Source organism: Oryzias melastigma, linkage group LG6, assembly GCF_002922805.2.
Source record: "Oryzias melastigma strain HK-1 linkage group LG6, ASM292280v2, whole genome shotgun sequence".
Classification (NCBI taxonomy): Eukaryota; Metazoa; Chordata; class Actinopteri; order Beloniformes; family Adrianichthyidae; genus Oryzias; species Oryzias melastigma.
In genome coordinates this window covers 7,567,459-7,589,117 of record NC_050517.1, presented here as the reverse complement: position 1 = coordinate 7,589,117, position 21,659 = coordinate 7,567,459, and the positions used below count along the sequence as shown (strand labels likewise).

Below are 21,659 nucleotides of genomic sequence, written 5' to 3'. Positions count from 1 at the left end.
CGATTTAAGCTTAACAGATCAATAATCGATTTCTAAAAAAATAAATCGATTTAGCACATAAAGCTAAAATCCGCTAGCTCGATGCTAATGTTTAATGCAATTTCCCATAGGAAGGCTAATGTTAATGCCCGTTGACCTAAACATACATTGCTGACTAAATTAACATCTTTGTAAACTCAGAGGCAGGAATTTTCCAAACTATTTTAATTAAATATTTTTTAAAGTAACTATTTTTGGTCTAAGGCACAGTTTTTTTTCTCATACTATCTTCTTCTTCTGGAACAAGGTGTAATGCTATAGTGAGATCACCACCTAGTGTCCAAACTGAAACGTCCTCCAGGAGAAACAGAACAATGTTTACAATGTTAATGATCTGAACATTTTTGTTAGAACTTCTCCTTTAGAGAATCCATGTAACACTGGATGATATTAACAATCTCATTATTTCACTGTATCAGATTAATATAAGTATATTCAATTGAAGAATTGATTCCCAGCCCTCTAAATTCTAAACAGAGGTTCCTGCAGACTGGTGTGTTGTACCTTGTGCTTTGATTGTGTTTCCCTCTTCAGAGACTTCTGCATTACTCTGAACTCATACTCAGCCCTGGGATGGTCCTGTGACAGTAACAATCAAAGGGTCATTAAACATGCTGAAAACAGTCCAGTGGGAACATATCTGGACCGCAGTAGCTGCAAGCACAGAGACAGACGTTTGCTGGTAAAGTCTGAAGAAAACATACAAGTTGAACCCCAAAAAGCCACAATGCTGAGCCCCAAACCTAAGAAACTGCTGTGACGGATGAGGTATGTCTAGGCTTTGTTTTTCCATTGGTATTTTGTAGATATAAAATGATGCTTACACATGTAAAAATAGAATTTATGAAAAAAGTTTTGCACACAAAAACATACTTGATTACTCTAAATATCACTTAGGAGTGAATGTGAGTGTGTATGGGTGTGTGACAAACTGGTCAGAGTTAGGCTCCAGCACCCCCATGACCCCTAAAGGGACACACGGTTAAGAAGATGAATGAAGCTTTGCACACATGCCAAAAGGTTTTCTGTGTTGAGAAACATCACACACAATAGAATACAAGGATTCTTGTTTGAGCCAACACACATATACAAACACAACTTCAAGATAAAACTTCAGACTTTTGACAAAAATATTTTGTTTAGGCTCATCGACAAACCAACATTTTTCTCCTGACCGCAGCCAATCAGCACATGGCTTCTGGCAATTCTTATACATCCTTCCTTTGACTTTATGGTTGTTTTTTTTGTTATTAAAACGTGGTTTTATATTATTTATATATTTAGATTTCAGAACACAGAATACATTTTTTGCAAGAGTACAAAACATTCTTACACCTGTTAAAAACAAAAATACTCTCCACTTTAATTTCCTCTTTTTATAGATTCATACATATTTTTTCCAGATGTAGGTCTTAATCACTTGTGTAAAGATCCTTTTACTACTAAAGAATATATTTTACAGGATCATGGATCCATAAAGACCTTTCTTGTCTACTTTAAACAGGTGCAATAGAAATGACAAAGTGATGGTGATATGATTCCAGAGACCAAGCGGGTGAATCACAGCACAGTAAAATAAAACATCCTGCTCAACCCTGGAGGTTGTCCATTTGCAGACACCCCCACCGTGTCAGCAGCAGAGGTTTCTGTAGCAGCTCAGAGCATTGGAGCTGACTGGGGCTCAACTGTAATGTGAAATGTCAGAGGTGGTTCATTCAGTGAAGTGAAGGAAAGAGAGCACAGGCTGGAGATGATCTCAACTTGTTAATTTTGTTTAAGTTACAAGTGTGACATAGTTATCAATGCAGAGTGAGGAGAAGAAAACATTGTTGCTCTTCTTGCATTTGAAAGCAGTAGAAAGAAACAAATGAAGGCATGAATGGAGAAGTTTAGAGACAAGCTCATCCCGGTGTTAGGTCCCCAAAGGGCAAACCTGCCCAAGCCTGGTACCAAAGGAGACCATAACATAAAAACTGGACAACAGTAGGAATAAAAAGAACACAGTTTATTACATAAACAAAAACCTGTGTCCTGCAAAGAAAGAGCAAAATTAAATAATTTGTGAAACAAAAAGACAAACCTAAAGGTACTGGCTCCTTGACCAAACATAAAATAAGTCATGGAGACTGCTACCCAGTCATGTCGACCATCTGAGTCAGCAGCTCCTGATAATGGCTGCATAACCAAAATCTACCCAAAGAAAACAAATAAAGCCGGCAAATCAAGACTACCAAGGTCCAGCCCCAAACTAAAATAACAAAACCCAGCAGCGTAAGACTGCTGAGGACAAAAGGGGAAAAAAGAACAAAACCAGCACAACCAAACCTAAACCTCAAGCCTAGCAGCAGCAGGGCGTAACACCGCCACCCATAAAACCTGAGGGAGGACGTGTAACACCGGGTTCTGATGTGCTTCGTAACTTCCTGTTGCTCTCTACAGTTGGGACAGAACACCATATTCTAAAAAAGTATTTTCTTTCAATAAGGAATGCTCCTCATCACTTGAACTGTAGGTTTGTTAAAGGGTTGAATAATACATTAAAATAAGGAGATTAACAAATTCTGGATGTTAGAACTTGTAGAATGAAGGAGAACTTGAGCATTTTAACTGCACAGTCAGACCTTTGACCAGTGGGATTAACTAATGATTATTCATGGGAGAAGGAAAGTTCAAGTCAGCTGCACTCAAAGATGGTTCCCCAGATCAAGTTTCCAATCAGAATCTATTTGATCACCCAATTTTGGAAGATTAGAGATAAAGCCCAAACGCACCACAAAGACACATTCTAGCTTTCAGGTTTGAAGGTTTGAACAAGTCCTTTCAAGAAGATTATGTCTAAGAAGGATTATGCTTAAAGATAATTTAACTTAGTAATCATTCTAAAATTAGAAAATGATGTTATATGGGTCAATAAAATACACTACAGATTCAATGAAAACAAAAACAAACTCATGTTTATGTGTCCCTCTCCCAAGAGATCCCGCAGTAAACTTGAATTTGTAAAAAATCTCAGAGTAATTATGAAATTATAGAAGATCCCACAATAATCGTGAAATAACAGAGTAATTGTGTAGTTCTAAAAGATCCTACGGTAACCATTAAATTCCAAAAGATCCCACAGAATACTGGAAGTCCAAAAAGATCCCAGAGTAAACATGATGTTCTAAAAGATCCCACAATAATCTTGAAGTTCCAAACAAAAGAAAAAAAACCCACAGTAATCCTGAAGTTACAAACGACTCCACAGGATTAATGTCTTCCACTGGACCAGCACAGGGTGTAAATTAAGTTGGTGGATAGAGTAATCAGAAAACTGCAGCAGAATTTTTGAAATCTGTGTTTTGTGGAACAGAGTTTTGTAGTGAGGCAGCTATAGGAGTGAAAAGGAAAGAAGAACGAACAGAAACTCATCCAAACCTTTAGTGCCTCCTGTGGAAAACAGAAGAAAAGCTGTAAACACTGAATTTTTTTACCATCCAGATTTTAATATTCTTTAATGATGAATGACACAATCACATTTAGATTAAATAATCCTGAGTTGTAACTAAAATAATTCAGGAAATGGATCAAGTAAATGTTGGTCTAAAGATGATTACACTCTCTGACATTCACTGTCTAACAGTTGTTTCTGGCAGCTGCTGCTTTGTTTGTTTTTCAGTCACTTCCTGTTGATCATTTTGAGTGATCAGACACCTGATCCAGGTGATCAATTGTAAGCAGAGCACAGCTAGCAGGGTGGAAGTTCTCGAGGTCCAAGGTTGAGGATCAATGAGCAATTGACTGTATATGAGATGTGGAATGAGTGACACCTCCCCCTTGCATTCCAAACAGGAAGTACCTGCTGGCTCCAGGAAGCCAAAATCCTAAAGATGCTTTTTTTTTTTTTTTAAATAAAAAAGGAGCTATGCTTATTACTATTCTTGCTCTGACAGCTTTTCTGAACATGTTCTTGAGAATCCTCATGATGTTTTCTTTCTGCAGTGCAAGTTATTTAAATTATAACCTGACCAATCGGATGTCTCACTTAAAGTAGTCAGGTAAAAGATGGAGGAATTGGTTGAGTTTGGGGGAATGGCTAAATTCTGGAGGAAGTGAGACATGGATGACATCACAGTCACTCTGTCCAGTTCTCTTCTACAGTCAATGGGCTGACTTTACCTTACCTTAAATGTTTCTATGTTTGTTAACTTTTACTCTAGTTTACACTTAAGACTCCTCTCATGGAGAATCTTAGTTAAATATTTATGCTGTTTTTCAGTCCTGAATCTTAGATGAAAACTCAGATTCCGGAATTTTAGTAACACAATTTAGAAATGTTCACACCTTCAACTTTTTGCCATCAAGCTAGATTCTAAAAGAAGCTGTTGATTTGTTTGTTTTGTAGTCTTTTGGTTTCCTGGAGGTGACCTCAGATGGTTCTTGTTTCATTGAGTGCCAAGATAAACAGTTAAGACATAAAAAATATTCTTTTTCCATTAAAACTTACGGAAAAGGATTAGGGCTACGGAGAAAAGAAAAAAAAATCATGGAAAATTCTGACTTTTAAACTGAAAATTCGGACTTTTTTCTGATAATTCTGACTTTAAACTTAGAATTCTGAGTCAGAATTCTCAGAACTAAGAATTGTGAATTCTGACCATTGACTATTATTCAGAATTCTGAGAAAGAAATCCGAGAAGTTCCGAGTATAAACTCAGAATTCTGACTTTCTTCCTCTGAATTCTGACTTTGAACTTCTGAGATTAAACTCAGGATTCTAAGTTTAGAGTCAGAATTCTGAGGTTGAAGTCAGAATTTTCCACTATACCCTTTTTTCTCTGAGGCCCTAATCCTCTTCCATAATAATACATAGTTTTAAAGGAAAAAAATTAATGTCTGAAGTGTTTATCTTGCTCTCAGTGAAACAAAAACCCTCTGAGGTCACCTCCAGAAAACTAAAAGAGAGGGTGTTTTTTATTATGAGAAGTAAGTCAATGTAAGCCTCTGTCAAAAGTTATAAATTATGAGATTAAAGTCAGAATTCTGAGTTTAAAGTCAGAATTTTCCATGGCCTTTTTTGTATTTTCCGTGACTCTAACCCTCTTCCATGCCTCATAAATGTTCTTCAGTCAATATTTTTTCTTCTCTCTTGACTTTCGGTCTCCCTCCTTTTTCCTGTCACCATTTTTCCCAGAGAATGTAAATGTCTGCTACTCACCTCCTCATCCTCAAAGCCGGTAAGGTCCCACTCATAGTTCAGCCTCATCTGCCTCCTCTTCCAGTGTTCCATGAACATGGCAGCTGGGAGGAAATGACAGTTAAAACCAAAGTCAGGACAGGAGAGACGGATCTGAGCCCAGTTTGAGAACGATCACTCTGAATGTGAAGGCTCCAAGCTGAAGCTTTGATCAAAACGTTATACTGTGAGATCCTTCAGTTAGTTAAAGATTTAATCATCATAATAATCTGCTCTTGACAAACAGCTGGAGATGGTTGTGGAGGATAAAGAGAAGGAAGTTACGAAGGTTTTGAGCTATGAGTAAACATCAACAATGACTGAGCAGGAAAAGGTCACTGGAGGTCATGGGTCCTGCTTGTGGGTCTGAGAGGACGAGCTCTCTCACCCCACAGCGCCATGAAGACGGAGAAGAAGACGGTGGCGGGGTTGTCGAACAGGTGACTGGCGCGCGCCGTCCCACAGGAAGTGCTCAGCTTCCAGTACCCGCACACTCGGTCACACAGCGGACACATGGTGATGTTGTTCTTCGGATGGCAGATCTCCATGCTGGAATGCACACACATGTTCACACACTGTCAAGGACAACAAAAAATTAACAAAAATTAAAAAAACTAAAAAAACATTCTTTTCATATTTTACATTTATTTCCACATTAAGTTGTCTTATTTTGTTTATATTTGAAATGTGAACTCTGAGGCTCAATTGTTCTTTCAGAAAGGAGGTCTCTTCTGATGAAGGAGATAAAAGAAGTGGACTTGAACATCTGCATTAACTCCGTCGCTGTTTTGTGTCTAAGAGGAAAAGTGCAAAAAGACATGAGTTTATTTTTCTTTTTTGTGGGTCCGCTGGAGCACGAAATTTATCAGACCGTCTCACTGACGGGTTGGTTCTGTTCTGGGCGCCCTGAGTGTGCAGAGCGCTCTGCAGTGTCATAATATCCTGCAGATGAGAAGAAGCAGAACAAAGAAGATGGGAGGGGGCTTTTCCTATTCATTTATTAAACCTTTTTTTCTTTGTTTCCCGTCTCTGATCTTTGAAGTTCTTGATCCATTTGCACCAATAACACACAAGTTACATATTTTTAGCTGTGACGATCACTCTTGGGGTTTAAAGCAAAAAAAAAAAACTGAAAAATAGTAAGAAACAGATGAAAAGTGATTTGATGTTCACTTCACCACTGCACTCTTTTGTTGGACATTTCTGCACCTTCTCCTCCAGGTTCACCTCTGACCTGAAGTTGCATCAGCTGCAGGTAGATGGGGGGGGGTCACGCATGCACAGGGTGAACATGCAAACTCCACGTAGAAAGAACCCGATTAGGATTCAAACCAGGGACTTCTTGCTGTGAGGCTAGTCCGCTAACCACTGCCCAACCATGCAGTTTAAATAACATTTTGGCCTCATTAAAATGAACTGGACAGAAAAAAAGGAAAACAGAATTCCAGGAAAAATGTAAAATAGACAGCAGTAAAAAATTGTTCTTTTTGGGCTGCCTGGTGTGACTTTAGCCTGGATTATTTTTGTATTTTCATTTAAAAACGTGTTGATTAGTTTGCTGACAAATTTTATTCCTATTGTTTTTGTAAAATTACAACTAAAACTTTCATTCTATGTTGTAAAAGCAGTGTGTTAAACTTTTTTGGGGTTTCCTCAGCAAAATTAATCAAATTTTTCCAGACAGAATTTTCGGGTTTTGGATGATTTTATGTCTAGTGTGTAAATATAACATGGACAAATGAGTAAACAAAGATAGTGTCACATAGAAGAGGTTGTGCTGATTAAAATGATACCAAATAAGTCAGCAGGCAGTTTTTCAAATTGAAAACAGCGATAAATTTGAAAGTAGACAAAAACTGAATTTTAGACCCTAAGTTTTAAACGGTTAAATAAAATGTTCTAAATGTACATATTTGTATGTGATTTCATATCGTGATTATTTGCAGATAATAAGTGGCTGGCAAATACTGTAACTAAAAAACACAAAAAAAATTAATATTAATTAATCACGATTATTTTTTTCCAGATTCGCGATTAATTAGTTAATTTTTTAGTCAATTCCCTGCCCTAGTAATTACCAAAGTTTATTTTGCTCCTTAAACCCGACTGAGCAAGAATTCAGTGGTTTTTAGATGTGTTTACATTGTTGCTTACCTTGGTACGTTGTCGTCAACTGTTGCACATCCATACAAAAAAACAATGGCGCCCACGAGGGAGGCGGGAATCAACATCTGGGTGTACAAACCCAGCCAGGCGAAGTACAAACCGATCTTCTCACCAAAATACTTTCTGGGGGGTGAAACACAAAACAATTACTCTCATATGAAAGAAGTGATCATCACTTGTCATGAAAAGAACGGAAATGTCAGCAGATGTAACCCGAGGTCATCTGACCTGAACCGTGTTCTTACCGCACTAGTCCGATGGGCTGGTATTTATAGAAGACGCTGTAGTTGGCCCACTCGTCGTACAACAGCTACGCAGCAGAGACATGCATTATGAGTGCACTCATCACATTTTTGACAAAGTCCTTCACCATGAAGATCGCAAACGCATAAAGCAAGAAAACAAATGGAATAAAAAACATGATAACAATAGAAATCAAATAGTTTTGCTTTTACAGACACTAGCTACTAGCTAAAAGTCTCCAGAAGCAACATCTTTAGATACGCTTCAGAAACCTCAACAGAGTTGATGGAGCCAACAGCCAGAGGGAATGAGAACCATCCCCTGAAACACTCCACCATCCTTGAATAGTTTTGAAGTTGTTAAATGGTTTATTTCTTTTATGCTGCTTACAGCAGGGAGGTGGAGATCTATTCTTTACATCAGGGGCATCAAACTCAATCGCACAAGGGGCCAAAACACACCTTAGGTTGAGGGCTGAACAGGATAAACATTTATTGAAGAGTTAAAAAATGAAATTTATAAAACTAAAAAAACACAACTTTTTTACATAATTATGAACTAGATGTTTAGCATGACCTGTGATAATGCTAGTGTGAATGCTGGAAGCTGAATTTGACCGCTGAAGATAATAGTGCTTATAGCGAAAAATGCTGAAGTTGATAGCTGAAAACGCTCAGGCGGACAGCCAGCTGAAATAACAGCTAAATGCCAAATTAGCCTAAAAAATTTAAAACAAAAAACAAAAGCAAAAAACCCTATGTTACCCATAGCAGCTATCATGTAGCTTAAAAAACAGCTCAGCTTCAAAATAACCTTAAAAACTGATAAATTAGTCTAAACAGTCACCGTGTAAATATTAGCCTAAGTCCAAAACAGCCTAAAAAAGCCTAAATTAGCCAAAACAATTAGCATGTAGCCTAAATGTTAGCTAAACTCCAAAAACAGCCTAAAAAAGCCTAAATTAGTCAAAACAGCTAGCATGTAGCCTAAATGTTTTTAACATTTTTCATGTTAATTTCTTTTTGGTTTTTTTTGAGGTTTTGGTTTCTGGATGTAATGCTGTTCATTTTTAATAATTGTTTTTCTTTTTTGTTGTAATGATATTTAATTTGCTTTTACAATAAGTGATTTGTTGATGTGATTTGCCCTTCAGGGCCACCATACTTTATTGTATCCATCCACATACAAATCCATGCTCCTCTGTGCATGTCTCACCTTTCTGTCGTTGGGCTCTGCGCTCTCTTCGTTGATGTCTCCCTGAAAAAGTGAAGATCTGCAGTTTGTTACTGAGAAGATTCAGGTTTCAGACTAGAATACAGCTCAGACAAGAACATGATTATACAGATTATACAAGTTTTTCTGCTCAAACTAAGACAAGCATGTCAGACAGGTCTGGCATCCTGGTTGTTATCTAGAAACCCACCACTACCTGTTCAGGTGTGTTAGCAGTAAGATGCTACAATGACAGGTTAGTTAAAAGACAGAAAACTGGCCTGGAGTTTAACATGTGTTCACTCAGAGATGCTTTTATTGATAGAGAGGTAGCAGATAATTTAAGAAAAATACTTACATCATGAAGAGGATAAGCTGCCGTGTAAACACCACTGCCAAGCAAACTGGTAATACCTGGAGAGGACAAATTTATACAGGTGTGAAGTAATCCTTTGTTAAATGAATACGACCAGACACCTGCGCCCTTCACTGCTGCTCCGTCTCTGATGCACAGACCCTGGGTGTGGGTGGAGATCAGCTTGATCTTGTGAGGGCCTCAGTCATTACACTATGTTACACCAATGAAAACCAGTGACTGTGAGTCTGTGGTTGAACTACTGGAGGAAGGGCGTGTGGTCAGGGGAGGTAGGTGACGACCTGTCGTCATTCTCACCTGCCATCATCAGATAAATAGCAATATATATTTGTCTTCTAATTTGTGCTATAAATCTGTATGATTAAAATAATTTAAGGATTTTGCTTTTACTCAAAATATCTATACTTTGACATCTGTAATACTTTATTATTTTTTAAATTATATTCTAGACATAATCATAATAAAATAATAATTACTTCTAGACATTTTTTTTGCATGTCCTCCCTTTTCAATGAAACTGTTACTGGTCACCAACCTTTTTACTGAGAGCTGCTTCATGGGTACTGAGCCATACCAGTCATACCTCTATGTGAAGACACTGATTTCTCACCATAATTATCAACAATGAGAACAAGCTAGGAAAAACGGAGAAGACCCAGGACACGCTGGAGAGACTGCGTCTCTCAGCTGGCCTAAGAACGGCTCGGGGTCCCCCCAAAGGACCTGGAGGAAGTGGGCGGGGAGAGGGAAGTGGATGGATGGACTGGACTAGGTCAGAGGTCACCTGATCTTATCTGAAGTTCATGTATCGTGAATATATTTTTAAGAGTTTTACATTTTTCAATCTATGTAAAGGCAGGTGTAATAAAATAATAGCAACAGAATAAAATTGAATTTTAGATGCAATTCGCAAGTGAGTTAAGTGTGTTATTTTTAGAAAAGACCTGTGGGCAACTTGTGTGGTCCTTGAGGGCACTGTGTTGGTGACCCCTGAGTTAATGTATTTCAAGTTTGTCAAATGTTTCTTTAGTGTTTCGATCTGACATACAGTCGCTCTGAGAAAACACAAAGTGAATCAAGGAGTGACTGCATGACTGAATACGGGGAGAAGAGCGCAGCAGGTGTCAGTGAACGGTGATGGCCATTCAACGCTGCTCGCAGCTTTACTTCAAACTGTTAGTCGATAGATTCCTTTTAAAAACAAACTAATGAAAAAGATCTGGATTGGAAAAATGCCTTATAACTGTGAAGGACATTTACTTAAATTGTGTTTTTCTACTTTACTTAAGGCCCAAAGTGCTTTACAGTAATACTCCCATTTACACACAGACACATTCTGGCCAAAGAAGGCAGGTCCACTGCAGAACATTGGAGCCAACCTATAACCACTGGAAGCAATGTGGGGTTCAGAGTCCAGCCCAAGAACACTTCGACCTGTGGGCAAGGTCGACCACTCTACTTCAGCACCACACACTCCTGATAATGATTTTCTTCTTTATCTTTTTTCTTTTTTCCTTATAAGTGTCACCTCAACACCTCACTCCGAGTAAAGTATTGTTTGTACCATCCTGCATGAGTTACCGAGCGATTGTCTGCTGCCTGCCCTGACCCTCTCCTGGACCCTGACTACTCTAGTCTCTTCTTTGATGCGCCTATGCTCATGATTGACTTCTACCTGTCTGACCCTGATTTAGCTTTGTGGACTTTTAACTGTACATAGTTCCTGTCTGAACTAATAAACTTCCTGTACGTGAAACCAGCTGTCTGGTTCCACATGTTTGTGACACTAGACACCAAAGAAAGGGATTTTATATTCTTATGAAAAATTACAGTTTTGTTTTTCAGGTGAGTGTCATGGCAAAGCTCGGTGTCCAGCGCACTGCCTCTTTGGCTGTGTCCGAATTCCCCCTCAATCACCACATAGTGCGTTCACCATTTTCTAGTGCTGTCAGAGTCTATTAAATCCAAAATTGAGTGCACTCGAAAAACTAGCATGCATCGATGCTGACTAGATTAGCCAAAATAGACCACAATGCATTACGGCCGAACAATTTCAAACAAAAAAAAAAACGTGTTTACATGTAATTTTTTAATAAGCCATCCACATTTTCACCATAAGAACAAAGTGGAGTCATAAATACGTAAACATCATGAAATCTTTTTATTTTTTTGATTTTCACTTTGTGAAATTGGTGACGTCATATCCAGCATTTGGAAAAACTAAAGAAAAGTAGTGAACATCGTGTCCGAATTACTTTTAAAATCCAGGACACTATACAGTTTTTAGTAGTAGTAGGGTTAGGGAGGGAATTCGGACACAACCTTAGTCAGCATTTGGGGGAATGTGTATACTGGTCAGTCTATTATAATACAAAAGAGATAACAACAAACCTCTCTGTAACAAATTAAAAATGTGCTGTGAGAAAGAAACCATATGAGGTTATAAAAGCCCTTTGTAACCCTTGGGCTATCTTAGACATGTTAACGTTGGAAGTGGGGTTGTCTGGACCTCACCAGACAGTGCACTGAACTTTTTCATTTCACTGGTGTCCATGGCAGACAAGAAATCCTGTCCACGTTTGTCATATGAGGGACGACACGTCAATGTAAGGGTGGAGTCATCTGGGTAGCACAAGAGGATATTGGGGTTTAATTGACTCAAATATACACTGCTCACAAAAATTAAAGGAACACTTTTTTATTGAGCCTGGAATGAATTGAATTAAACCTGTCTGATAATTTTCTGGTTGGTGAAGCAGCTGAGGGCCTCGTTAATCAATTTCAGCTGTATTGATGTTGATGGAATTAACAACAGGTGCACTTCAGTGACAACAATTAGAAAACCCTCCAAACAGGACTGGTGTTACATGTGGAGGTCATTTCAAGTTTCTCCCTCTTGATCTTTTTTGGCTGGTTTTCCACTCCTGCTGATTTTGGCTTGATAATTATCTCTACTGGCAGTATGAGGAGATTCCTTAACCCTACAGAAGTTGGACAGGTTGTCCAACTTCTCCAGGATGGCGCATCCACAAGTGCTGCAGCAAGAAGGTTTAATGTGTCTCCCAGCACGATCTCCAGAACATGGAGGAGATTTCAGGAGACTGGTGGTTATTCTGGGAGAGCTGGACAGGGCGTAGAAGGTCCTCAACCCCTCAACAGGACTGATACCTGCTCCTTTGTGCAAGGCGGAACAGGCTGAGCACTGCTCGTGCCCTACAGAATGACCTCCAGAGGGCCACTGGTGTGAATGTCTCTACCCAAACAATCAGGAACAGACTTCATGAAGGTGGCCTGAGGGCCCCACGTCCTGTAGTGGGCCCTGTGCTCACTGTCCAGCACCATGGAGCTCCACTGGCATTTGCTCAAGAACACCAGAATTGGCAAGTCCACCACTGGCGCCCTGTACTTTTCACAGACGAGAGCAGGTTCACCCTGAGCACCTGTGATAGACGTGAAAGAGTCTGGAGAAGACCAGGAGAACGTTATGCCGCCTGCAACGTGGATCAACATGACAGGTTTGGTGGTGGGTCAGTGATGGTCTGGGGAGGCATATCCATGGAGGGACGCACAGACCTCTACTGCCTAGGAAATGGTGCTCTGAGTGCCATAAGGTATCCAGATGAAATCCTTGAACCCATTGTCAGACCCTACGCTGGTGCAGTAGGTCCTGGATTCCTCCTAATGCACGACAATGCTCACGTGTCAAGAGTATGCAGGCAGTACCTGGAGGATGAAGGAATTGAAACAATTGAATGGCCTTCACCATCCCCTGACTTAAACCCAATAGAACATCTCTGGGACATTATGTTTGGGTCCATTAGGCGCCGCCAGGTTGCTCCTCAGACTGTACAACAGCTCAGGGATGCCCTCACACAGATCTGGGAGGAAATGCCACAAGACACCATCCGTCGTCTCATTAGGAGCATGCCGCCACGGTGTCAAGCATGCATACAAGCTGGTGGGGGCCACACAAGATACTGAAAAGTATTTTGAGTTGCAGAAATTAAGTTCTGGAAAAAATGGACTATCCTGTCACATCTTCATTTCACTCTGATTTTATGGTGTCGACACAATTGAGCCTCCGTAGGCTGAAAGCTTTTATTTCCATTAAAAGACTTGGCATTCTTTTGTTCCTAAGACACTGCCCTGTCGTTATTTGTATAGATATCCAACTTCATATTGAGATCTGATGTATCTGATGTGTTTCTTTAAAGTGTTCCTTTAATTTTTGTGAGCAGTATATATATTTTTTCATGTTTCTCAAATATTTTTCAAGTTTCTGTTTTTGGCAGAACTTAATGGGATTACAGGTGGACAAAATCATTTTGGCAGATATATTGATTTGATGCCTGTTTAAGCTGTGCAACTCTGAACAGATCGTGCAGCCGCTCTAAATAATATCTGTGGATGCTAAAACTAAAGCTGCAATCTTAGTTGGTCTAACCGTTTTAGCTGCCTCTTTAAGACAACTGTGCACGGTGAGTCACACAACAAAGTCTACATTTTCCCACATAGAACCACAGAAGGTGTTGACGATCAGGATGTGGAAAAAGACAATTCGTCAAGTCTTTCATGGTAAAGGAAAACAATAACTGGAAAAAGGCTGAACCATAGGTAGAGGAGTGGAAGCAGATCTTAGTTTTATGTTCATGTTCTCAGTGATAAAGATGGATAAACGTGTTTAATGGCAGATCATTACAACAACATCAGAACAAAACCACAGTCTGTACTGCAATACAACAAAAATACCAATCCTAGATTAATATGGCCTTTACGACAAAGGTTAGCAAAGCAGATACAAAAGTACACGTGGTTTATTTTAGTCACAATATCTAGACGATGGAGTGCTTCAGTTGCCTGTGATGGATCACAAACTGATGTTAAAAATGTCCACTGGAAAATAAAAAAGGAGAATAAGAAGCAAGAAAAAACTTTCTGTTTACACTGAATGAACATATGTTTTCTAAGTGTTATGTGTTTTTTTTTTCCTAAAGTACCATTCACAACCAAATCCAGCAAGAAAACAACAAAACAAAGAAAACAGTCTCAATTTTGTGATGAATGTTAAACCAGATTATTTCATAGACTAAAGTATTGATTCTATGGGAAAATTTTCAGTGGAATCCTTGATCAGAACATTAGTTTAGAATTAACCATTAAGGAGTGGGTCAATCCCTCAATCCCTCCATCCATCCATCAATCAGTTATCTTGTCTTCTTGTCAGAGTCTTGTTAACAGAATTGATAAAAAAAATATATATTTCAAACTTACCCATGCTGTACTTGGCCTTGGATTTTGTTCTTTTTAAGATTTCAAAAACCTGAAAAAAAAGTATATAATCAGTTACTGAGGTGTTAACAACAAGTTTGTCATTCCCACTGTGTTTAACTCATTGGGGCTGACCTGCTGCTTGGATACAGAATCTGAATTTACAACATTAAAATTTAAATATTTTAATTCTGGTGTGCCTCACATTAAGGCTTTTTGTTGATTAATCCATGACTTACTCCCTTCAAGTTAAAGAGTTAAAGCTTTTAAAGCTAAAATTAACCGTGTGGACATTATATCATATCATGTCTGGTCAGGATCCACAGTGATGTGGTGGCCAGCTTTATTTCAGACTAACTGGAATAACAGGGTAGGCTTAGATTGAGGTTTTCCTGCATCACATGTGTAAGTACATTAATGTATTTCCCTTTTAATACCCCAAAGAACAACAGTCAGATCATGTTATTATTCTTCTGAAACTCTAAAATGTAACACAAGAGAAGGAGAAATGTGTTTTTACCCTGATGTCTGAATTATTATTGTTTGTCTTCAGTTGTGTCATAAATTAAGAAGGTAAAAGTTTTTGTCTACAGAAAAAAAACCCTAATGTGCAAAAATTCTGAACAAAATTTTCAAGTATAAAATACTAACAGGAAAAGAAAAACAAAAGTGCGAAACTTACTATGGAGCTCCGGGTTTTGCTGTCAAAGAAGTTATCTTTGTCTGAGAGGTCAAACCTGTTAACACAAAAGCAAAAAAATCACTCTGACTTTTTTAGGTCTTGTTCCCATGACAAGAGAACAGTTTTTTTTTCAAACTCTTAAAACTTTGTTGTGGTTGTACGATAAGCTCCACCAGTTCAGAGTTTAAAGACCCACTCCAATGACAATGATGTTTTTGGTGTTTTTAACATATTCAAGTAGCATTTTTCTCATTATGGAGGACATATGTAAAGAACATTTGGATTGAAAGTAGATTTTCTGAGTTTTTCTTTATTTAATTTATCGTGAATCACTAGCAGACAAAAAAAAAATGTTGTTGTTCACCTTTTGGCACATCCAGTCACCACAGCTGTAAGCTAGCAGGACAGAGTGTAAACAGATGGTGCATTTTTAAGGAACTGTCACTCTATAGGAACTGTCATAAAGCATGATTTTGGCTAAAAACAGCATCATAATAAAAAGACAAGTAGGAATGCTTTAAAAACAGATCACAAGATGATCAAACTAGGACCTCAAAGTCTACATCATTTAAATGCAGCAGCAGGCCGCATGTTAGCGTTGCTACAGGGACTTCTTTTGACAGTCATCCACTGGCAGTGCACTGAATACCAGTGATTAAACTCTGCTTACTGAAGGTCTTGTTAAAGAGCCACACAATTCATTTTCACATCTCATGAGCACCAATCACAGGTTTAGAGTCAGCGGATGGGAGGTTGGAGGGAGTGAGTCTAAAGCTGAAAGAAAACTGAAATAGTCATTCATTACATTTATCCACATTAATCTGTCTTGTTGGTGACCGGTCGGGTCTGATTAAAACTATGAATATGGAAACCATTAACTGCAGTTCTGCAGTAATGATGGGCTGATAATAAACTGTTTTCTGCCATTTTTTTTCTCTCCCACTGTAAGTTTTTTGTAAACATGTGATACGTTTAATCTTTTTGATCATTACTATCCTAATTGGAATTTCTCCATTACTTTACAAATAAAGAATAATCAAATCTTTAAAGAGTTTCATTTATATTAGCAAGAGATGGCATTTTACCGCTTGAAAATAATATTGTATAAGCACAGTTTTTAAGAGATTTTAATAACTCTGACACAGCCTATTAAGACCATAAACATTCTTAATAATGCTTCATATGGCAGATCTGCCCTGGCTCTGCCAGGTGATCTATCTAAATGTATCTGCAGTGATGGTTGTAGCACTGATGCCCTTTTCTGTTGTGATATGTTCCGTCAGAGCAAGTAATATTGTAATAAATTATGCATTATTTCTTATGTATGACTGCATCACACAGCTTCTCTTTTTGTAACGAGAAAAAGGGTGGGCAAATCTGCCAGTAAAAATGAATGTTTGGCTGATTTTAGAAGATCTCAACACATCTCTACAGATTATATTAATTTCAACTGTTTGTTATTCATTTGTTTATTGTTTTTGTTTACACTGCCCCAACATGAAAATAAAAAATAAAAAAAAATAACAGAAGAAAAACTCAACCCTCATAAAAATTCACACAGAACTAAAAAATAAATAGGTGAAAAAATATTAACTCACAGATTTGTTTTCAATTGCTAAAACACTAAGTGCCATTCTCTAAACCAGCCAATGGATTCCCTAAACTCTTTTCTCAAAGAATCACTCTATGGTCAAAACTCTGTGTCTTCTCTTTGCAGAACTCACGACACATCCCCCCTGCTAAAACACTGCTGGCATTCACAACACACAAGATGCAAAAAGTGAACACAAAGAGGCTAAACTCAAACTCTGCTCTCTAACACAACGACAGCCATCAACACATAATTAGTCAAAACAAGAAGACACTTGTTGCAAATCAACTGCAGCAAAGACGAGAGCAGTTTTGGATCAACCGAGGGACTTTTCAAAGATGGATAATGGAGCAACTCAAGTCAGATCAAGACCCAGATCGGCACCAACAACCGAACCTGCAACAAAACCTGAACCTGCACTACCAACCAAACCAGCACCAACAACCGAACCTGCACAAGACTCGAACCTGCAGGAACAACCAAACCTGCACCAACAACCGAACCTGCACAAGACTCGAACCTGCAGGAACAACCAAACCTGCAACAAGACCTGAACCTGCACTACCAACCAAACCAGCACCAACAACCGAACCTGCACAAGACTCGAACCTGCAGGAACAACCAAACCTGCACCAACAACCGAACCTGCACAAGACTCGAACCTGCAGGAACAACCAAACCTGCAACAAGACCTGAACCTGCACTACCAACCAAACCAGCACCAACAACCGAACCTGCACAAGACTCGAACCTGCAGGAACAACCAAACCTGCACCAACAACCGAACCTGCACAAGACTCGAACCTGCAGGAACAACCAAACCTGCAACAAGACCTGAACCTGCACTACCAACCAAACCAGCACCAACAACCGAACCTGCACAAGACTCGAACCTGCAGGAACAACCAAACCTGCACCAACAACCGAACCTGCACAAGACTCGAACCTGCAGGAACAACCAAACCTGCAACAAGACCTGAACCTGCACTACCAACCAAACCAGCACCAACAACCGAACCTGCACAAGACTCGAACCTGCAGGAACAACCAAACCTGCACCAACAACCGAACCTGCACAAGACTCGAACCTGCAGGAACAACCAAACCTGCAACAAGACCTGAACCTGCACTACCAACCAAACCAGCACCAACAACCGAACCTGCACAAGACTCGAACCTGCAGGAACAACCAAACCTGCAGGAACAACTGAACCTGCACAAGACTCGAACCTGCAGGAACAACCAAACCTGCACCAAGACCTGAACCTGCACTACCAACCAAACCAGCACCAACAACCGAACCTGCACAAGACTCGAACCTGCAGGAACAACCAAACCTGCACCAACAACCGAACCTGCACAAGACTCGAACCTGCAGGAACAACCAAACCTGCAACAAGACCTGAACCTGCACTACCAACCAAACCAGCACCAACAACCGAACCTGCACAAGACTCGAACCTGCAGGAACAACCAAACCTGCAGGAACAACCGAACCTGGACAAGACTCGAACCTGCACCAACAACCAAACCTGCACCAACAACCAAACCTACAACGAGACCCGAACCTGCACCAACAACCAAACCTGCACCAACAACCAAACCTACAACGAGACCTGAACCTGCACCAACAACCGAACTTGCAACAAGACCCGAACCTCAAAATAAACTTTGATCCAGAAAAAGGGCAACAACTTCTGATGAGATTCAAACCACAATTACTGTTTTCCTTCCACCTTATCATCCATTCTTTAACCCAGCGAAGAATTCTGTTTGGTAATGGAAGGTTTTCAAGAGACTCCCGTAGATTCAAGAAAACCTGTTGCAGACCATGAACGTGGCTTGTGATGACATTTCATCTGAGTCCTGTAAAGACTGGATCAGGCACACAAGATCAGGTCAGACAATATTGTATTTATTAATGTCTGGCGATAGTGAACATTCTCTGTATGTGGAGGAAGTCTTCTGGTCGGACCAGGCAAAGAGAAAAGACAGTAAAGTGCAACAAATATCAGAATCAGAACAAGTAAGGGTGCACATGCAAAGACTTTGGTTTTGGTGTCTTATGCCCTTGTGTAAAAGAACAATGCAAACAAGGGTAAAAAAGGAAACATGTACAACATGAATTGAACCTAGATTTACAGTAAAAAGTATGTTTAGAAAACCCAAACACTGTTTTACTCTAATTCATTGTTTGTTTTTGGGGGGGTTGTTGTTAGTGTTTTGTTGTATTTGCTGTATGTTTGATTATTTAAAAATTGTGTGAGGTGTTTGGTGTAATTGACATAGTTTTTCAGAGAATGGGTTTTAGCAATTGAGAAAAATGGTAACACTCCATCACAAAGACCTATAGAACTAAGTCTAGACATAGACACTAGTAAGATGATGAATTGAGCAACTGAGCAATAAAACAACACAACCTCTTCTCTATACTCACACCTGCCTCCTTAGAAAAGTGAACAAACAGGCGAATGACACCAACATCTACAACACGTGTCAAAGTCAAGGCCCAGGGGCCGGATCCGGGCGTCCGGGTGATTATAGCTGGCCCTCCAGATCATTTTATTTTATTATTAATTATAGCCCGATGTTATCTTGCTCTTATTTTTGACTTGTATAATTTTGACAAAATATATTTTTATGGAGAGTAAAATATTTAAAGTTTAAGTTGATTTATTTTGGAATAATATTCCTGCCTTTTTATTATTCAGAATTATATTAAAAAGTTACAGTTTTAAAGTCTTAAGAATTAACATTCTGCTAATTTTTTTTTACTATTTCGGCATTTACTAAGATGTTTTTAGGCTATTTCGAAGTTTAGCTACATGCTAGATATTTTGGCTAATTTAGGCTTTTTTTAAGTTTTTGAGGCTTTTTTGCGGTTTAGTTCATATTTTAGCTACATGCTAGCTGTTTTGACTAACTTAGGCGTTTTAAAAGTTTTTTGGCTTTTTTGGAGTTAGGCTAATATTTACATGCTAGCTTTTTTGGCTAGTTTTGGCTTTTCTTAGTTTTTTAGGCTATTTTTAGCTATTCTTTCAGCTACATGTTAGTTTTTTTGGCTAATCTAGGTTATTTCTTCTAAGTTTTTTAGGCTATTTTGGTATTTAGCTTGTATTTTAGACCTATCAGCTTCAGCGTTTTCAGCTATCGGCTCCAGCATTTTCAGCTATCATCTTCAGCGTCCAAATTCAGCTTACAGCATTCACTCTAGCATTTTCTCAGGTAATGCTTTATATATATGTCAAAATTATGTTAAAAATTAAGGTATTAAAGTTTTAAAAATATTTATCTTTTAAGTGTTCAATAAATGTATATCCTGTCCCTGATCTAAGGTGTGTTTTGAATTTTGGCCCCTTGTGCGACTGAGTTTGACACCCATGCTCTTGTCTGATGTTAACTAAACCAAAAACAGAGCCAATATCTGTTAGCCAACTAATAAATAACCCATATAATCAATATGGGTTCAGACTAAGTTCAGACTAACACTTTAAATTGCTCTCTGTGTGAGGTGTTCACCAACCCAATCAATCCGGAGAGCCCACATCAACGACTGTCATCCCTACTAAAGGTGAGCTTACAGGTGCTGCTTTTCCCTGGAGAAGGTGAGCGACAGGTGCTTTATATTCTTCTTCTGATGCTCCTCAACATGGGGGTGAAGTGGCTCCAGGACCTTATTGACTAGAGAGCTGATTTTCTTCACAACGCCACTCAACTGCTTGACTTCATAGACCTAAGATAACAATCAAAAACAAAGCAAACTGTAATCTCAACTATTTGGTCTCTTAGATTATTTTTTAACAAAGTATTTGACTGACGGAAGAAAAAGTTATGAATTTGTCATCCCATGGAAATAATTCTATATCCTTCAAGTTTGACCCCCAACAGCTTTAACAGAAAAGATTCTTTCTCTTGATATCTTTACCCAAACATGCAGATGAAGGGCAGGACATGCTTACTTTTTTAGAAGGCATCTTCAGCTTCATCAGCTCCGCCTCTCGACACAGAACACTCCAAGGAGCGTGAATCTTAACAAAGCCCAGCCCTGGAATTTTACCCTATAAGACATAGCGGTCAGAAATGGAAGATGTCATTCATAATTGTTCATCATTTTAGAATAAGATAGGTAGTTCAAACATTTGCAACTTTAGACAAACTACTAAACATGATTATTTCATGTTTTCTGTTCTTCACATGTTTAATTTGGTGTTTAATTTTACATTTATATATATATATTTTCCTTGTTAGACTCTAGTTTCGGAAATGCACAGACGCTCCATTGCTTGTTCCTCCTGCTCTGGTTTATTATCTTGCTTTGTCTATGCAGGGGTCTGCAAGCTTTACCAGTAAAAGAGCCCTTTGGGCCTTTTTGGTACTGATGAACACCTAACAGCTGCAAAGCCTTTTTTGTGGAAAATTTGATACTACTTGGCATTACATTGTCATTTTTTATAATAAATACGAGTTATATTTATTTCTTAGTTTGAATAAATGCTTAAATATTCAAATAAACTGGAATTTCCTCGAAGTGTAAAGTCATTTTTACTTGATAGAAGACTTTCTTTCAAAATAAAAGACTCCCTGTTCCAAAAAGGAACATTCAAGCAAAGCAAATGTATTCCTAATCAACACTAGACATAAAGGACTTTTTCTCTTGTTATACTTTAGGTTTACTTTGGTGAGTCGTCGTCCTTTTTCCTACTTACTAATACTGTTAACTGGAGCGTAAACATGAAACATGATTGGTTTATGATCCAGTAGAAAAATACATGAAGAATACATAAATTTATATATTTTTTTCACTCCCCTTTATATAGCTACTAACCACTTTTCTACCACTTTTTCATAAGTTAAAATACACTTTAAA

General features: G+C 38.6%; 1 protein-coding gene across 3 annotated transcripts in view; it reads right to left on the bottom strand.

Annotated features, from left to right (window-relative positions):
* Positions 1-21,659, bottom strand: part of LOC112141129 (anoctamin-1) — a 46,935-nt gene that overhangs the window by 6,980 nt on the left and 18,296 nt on the right. The window contains exons 3-14 of one of the 3 annotated variants that reach the window (XM_024264184.2): positions 20,752-20,850; positions 20,374-20,525; positions 15,202-15,256; positions 14,523-14,571; positions 9,234-9,289; positions 8,879-8,920; positions 7,666-7,730; positions 7,409-7,543; positions 5,643-5,803; positions 5,237-5,319; positions 3,457-3,468; positions 544-618 (exon numbers count right to left, since the gene is read on the bottom strand). In XM_024264184.2, coding sequence (XP_024119952.1) covers positions 544-618; positions 3,457-3,468; positions 5,237-5,319; positions 5,643-5,803; positions 7,409-7,543; positions 7,666-7,730; positions 8,879-8,920; positions 9,234-9,289; positions 14,523-14,571; positions 15,202-15,256; positions 20,374-20,525; positions 20,752-20,850 — 984 coding nt within the window. The remainder of the gene's footprint in view (positions 1-543; positions 619-3,456; positions 3,469-5,236; positions 5,320-5,642; positions 5,804-7,408; positions 7,544-7,665; positions 7,731-8,878; positions 8,921-9,233; positions 9,290-14,522; positions 14,572-15,201; positions 15,257-20,373; positions 20,526-20,751; positions 20,851-21,659) is intronic. The other 2 variants (XM_036212231.1, XM_036212232.1) reach the window with 2 other exon arrangements.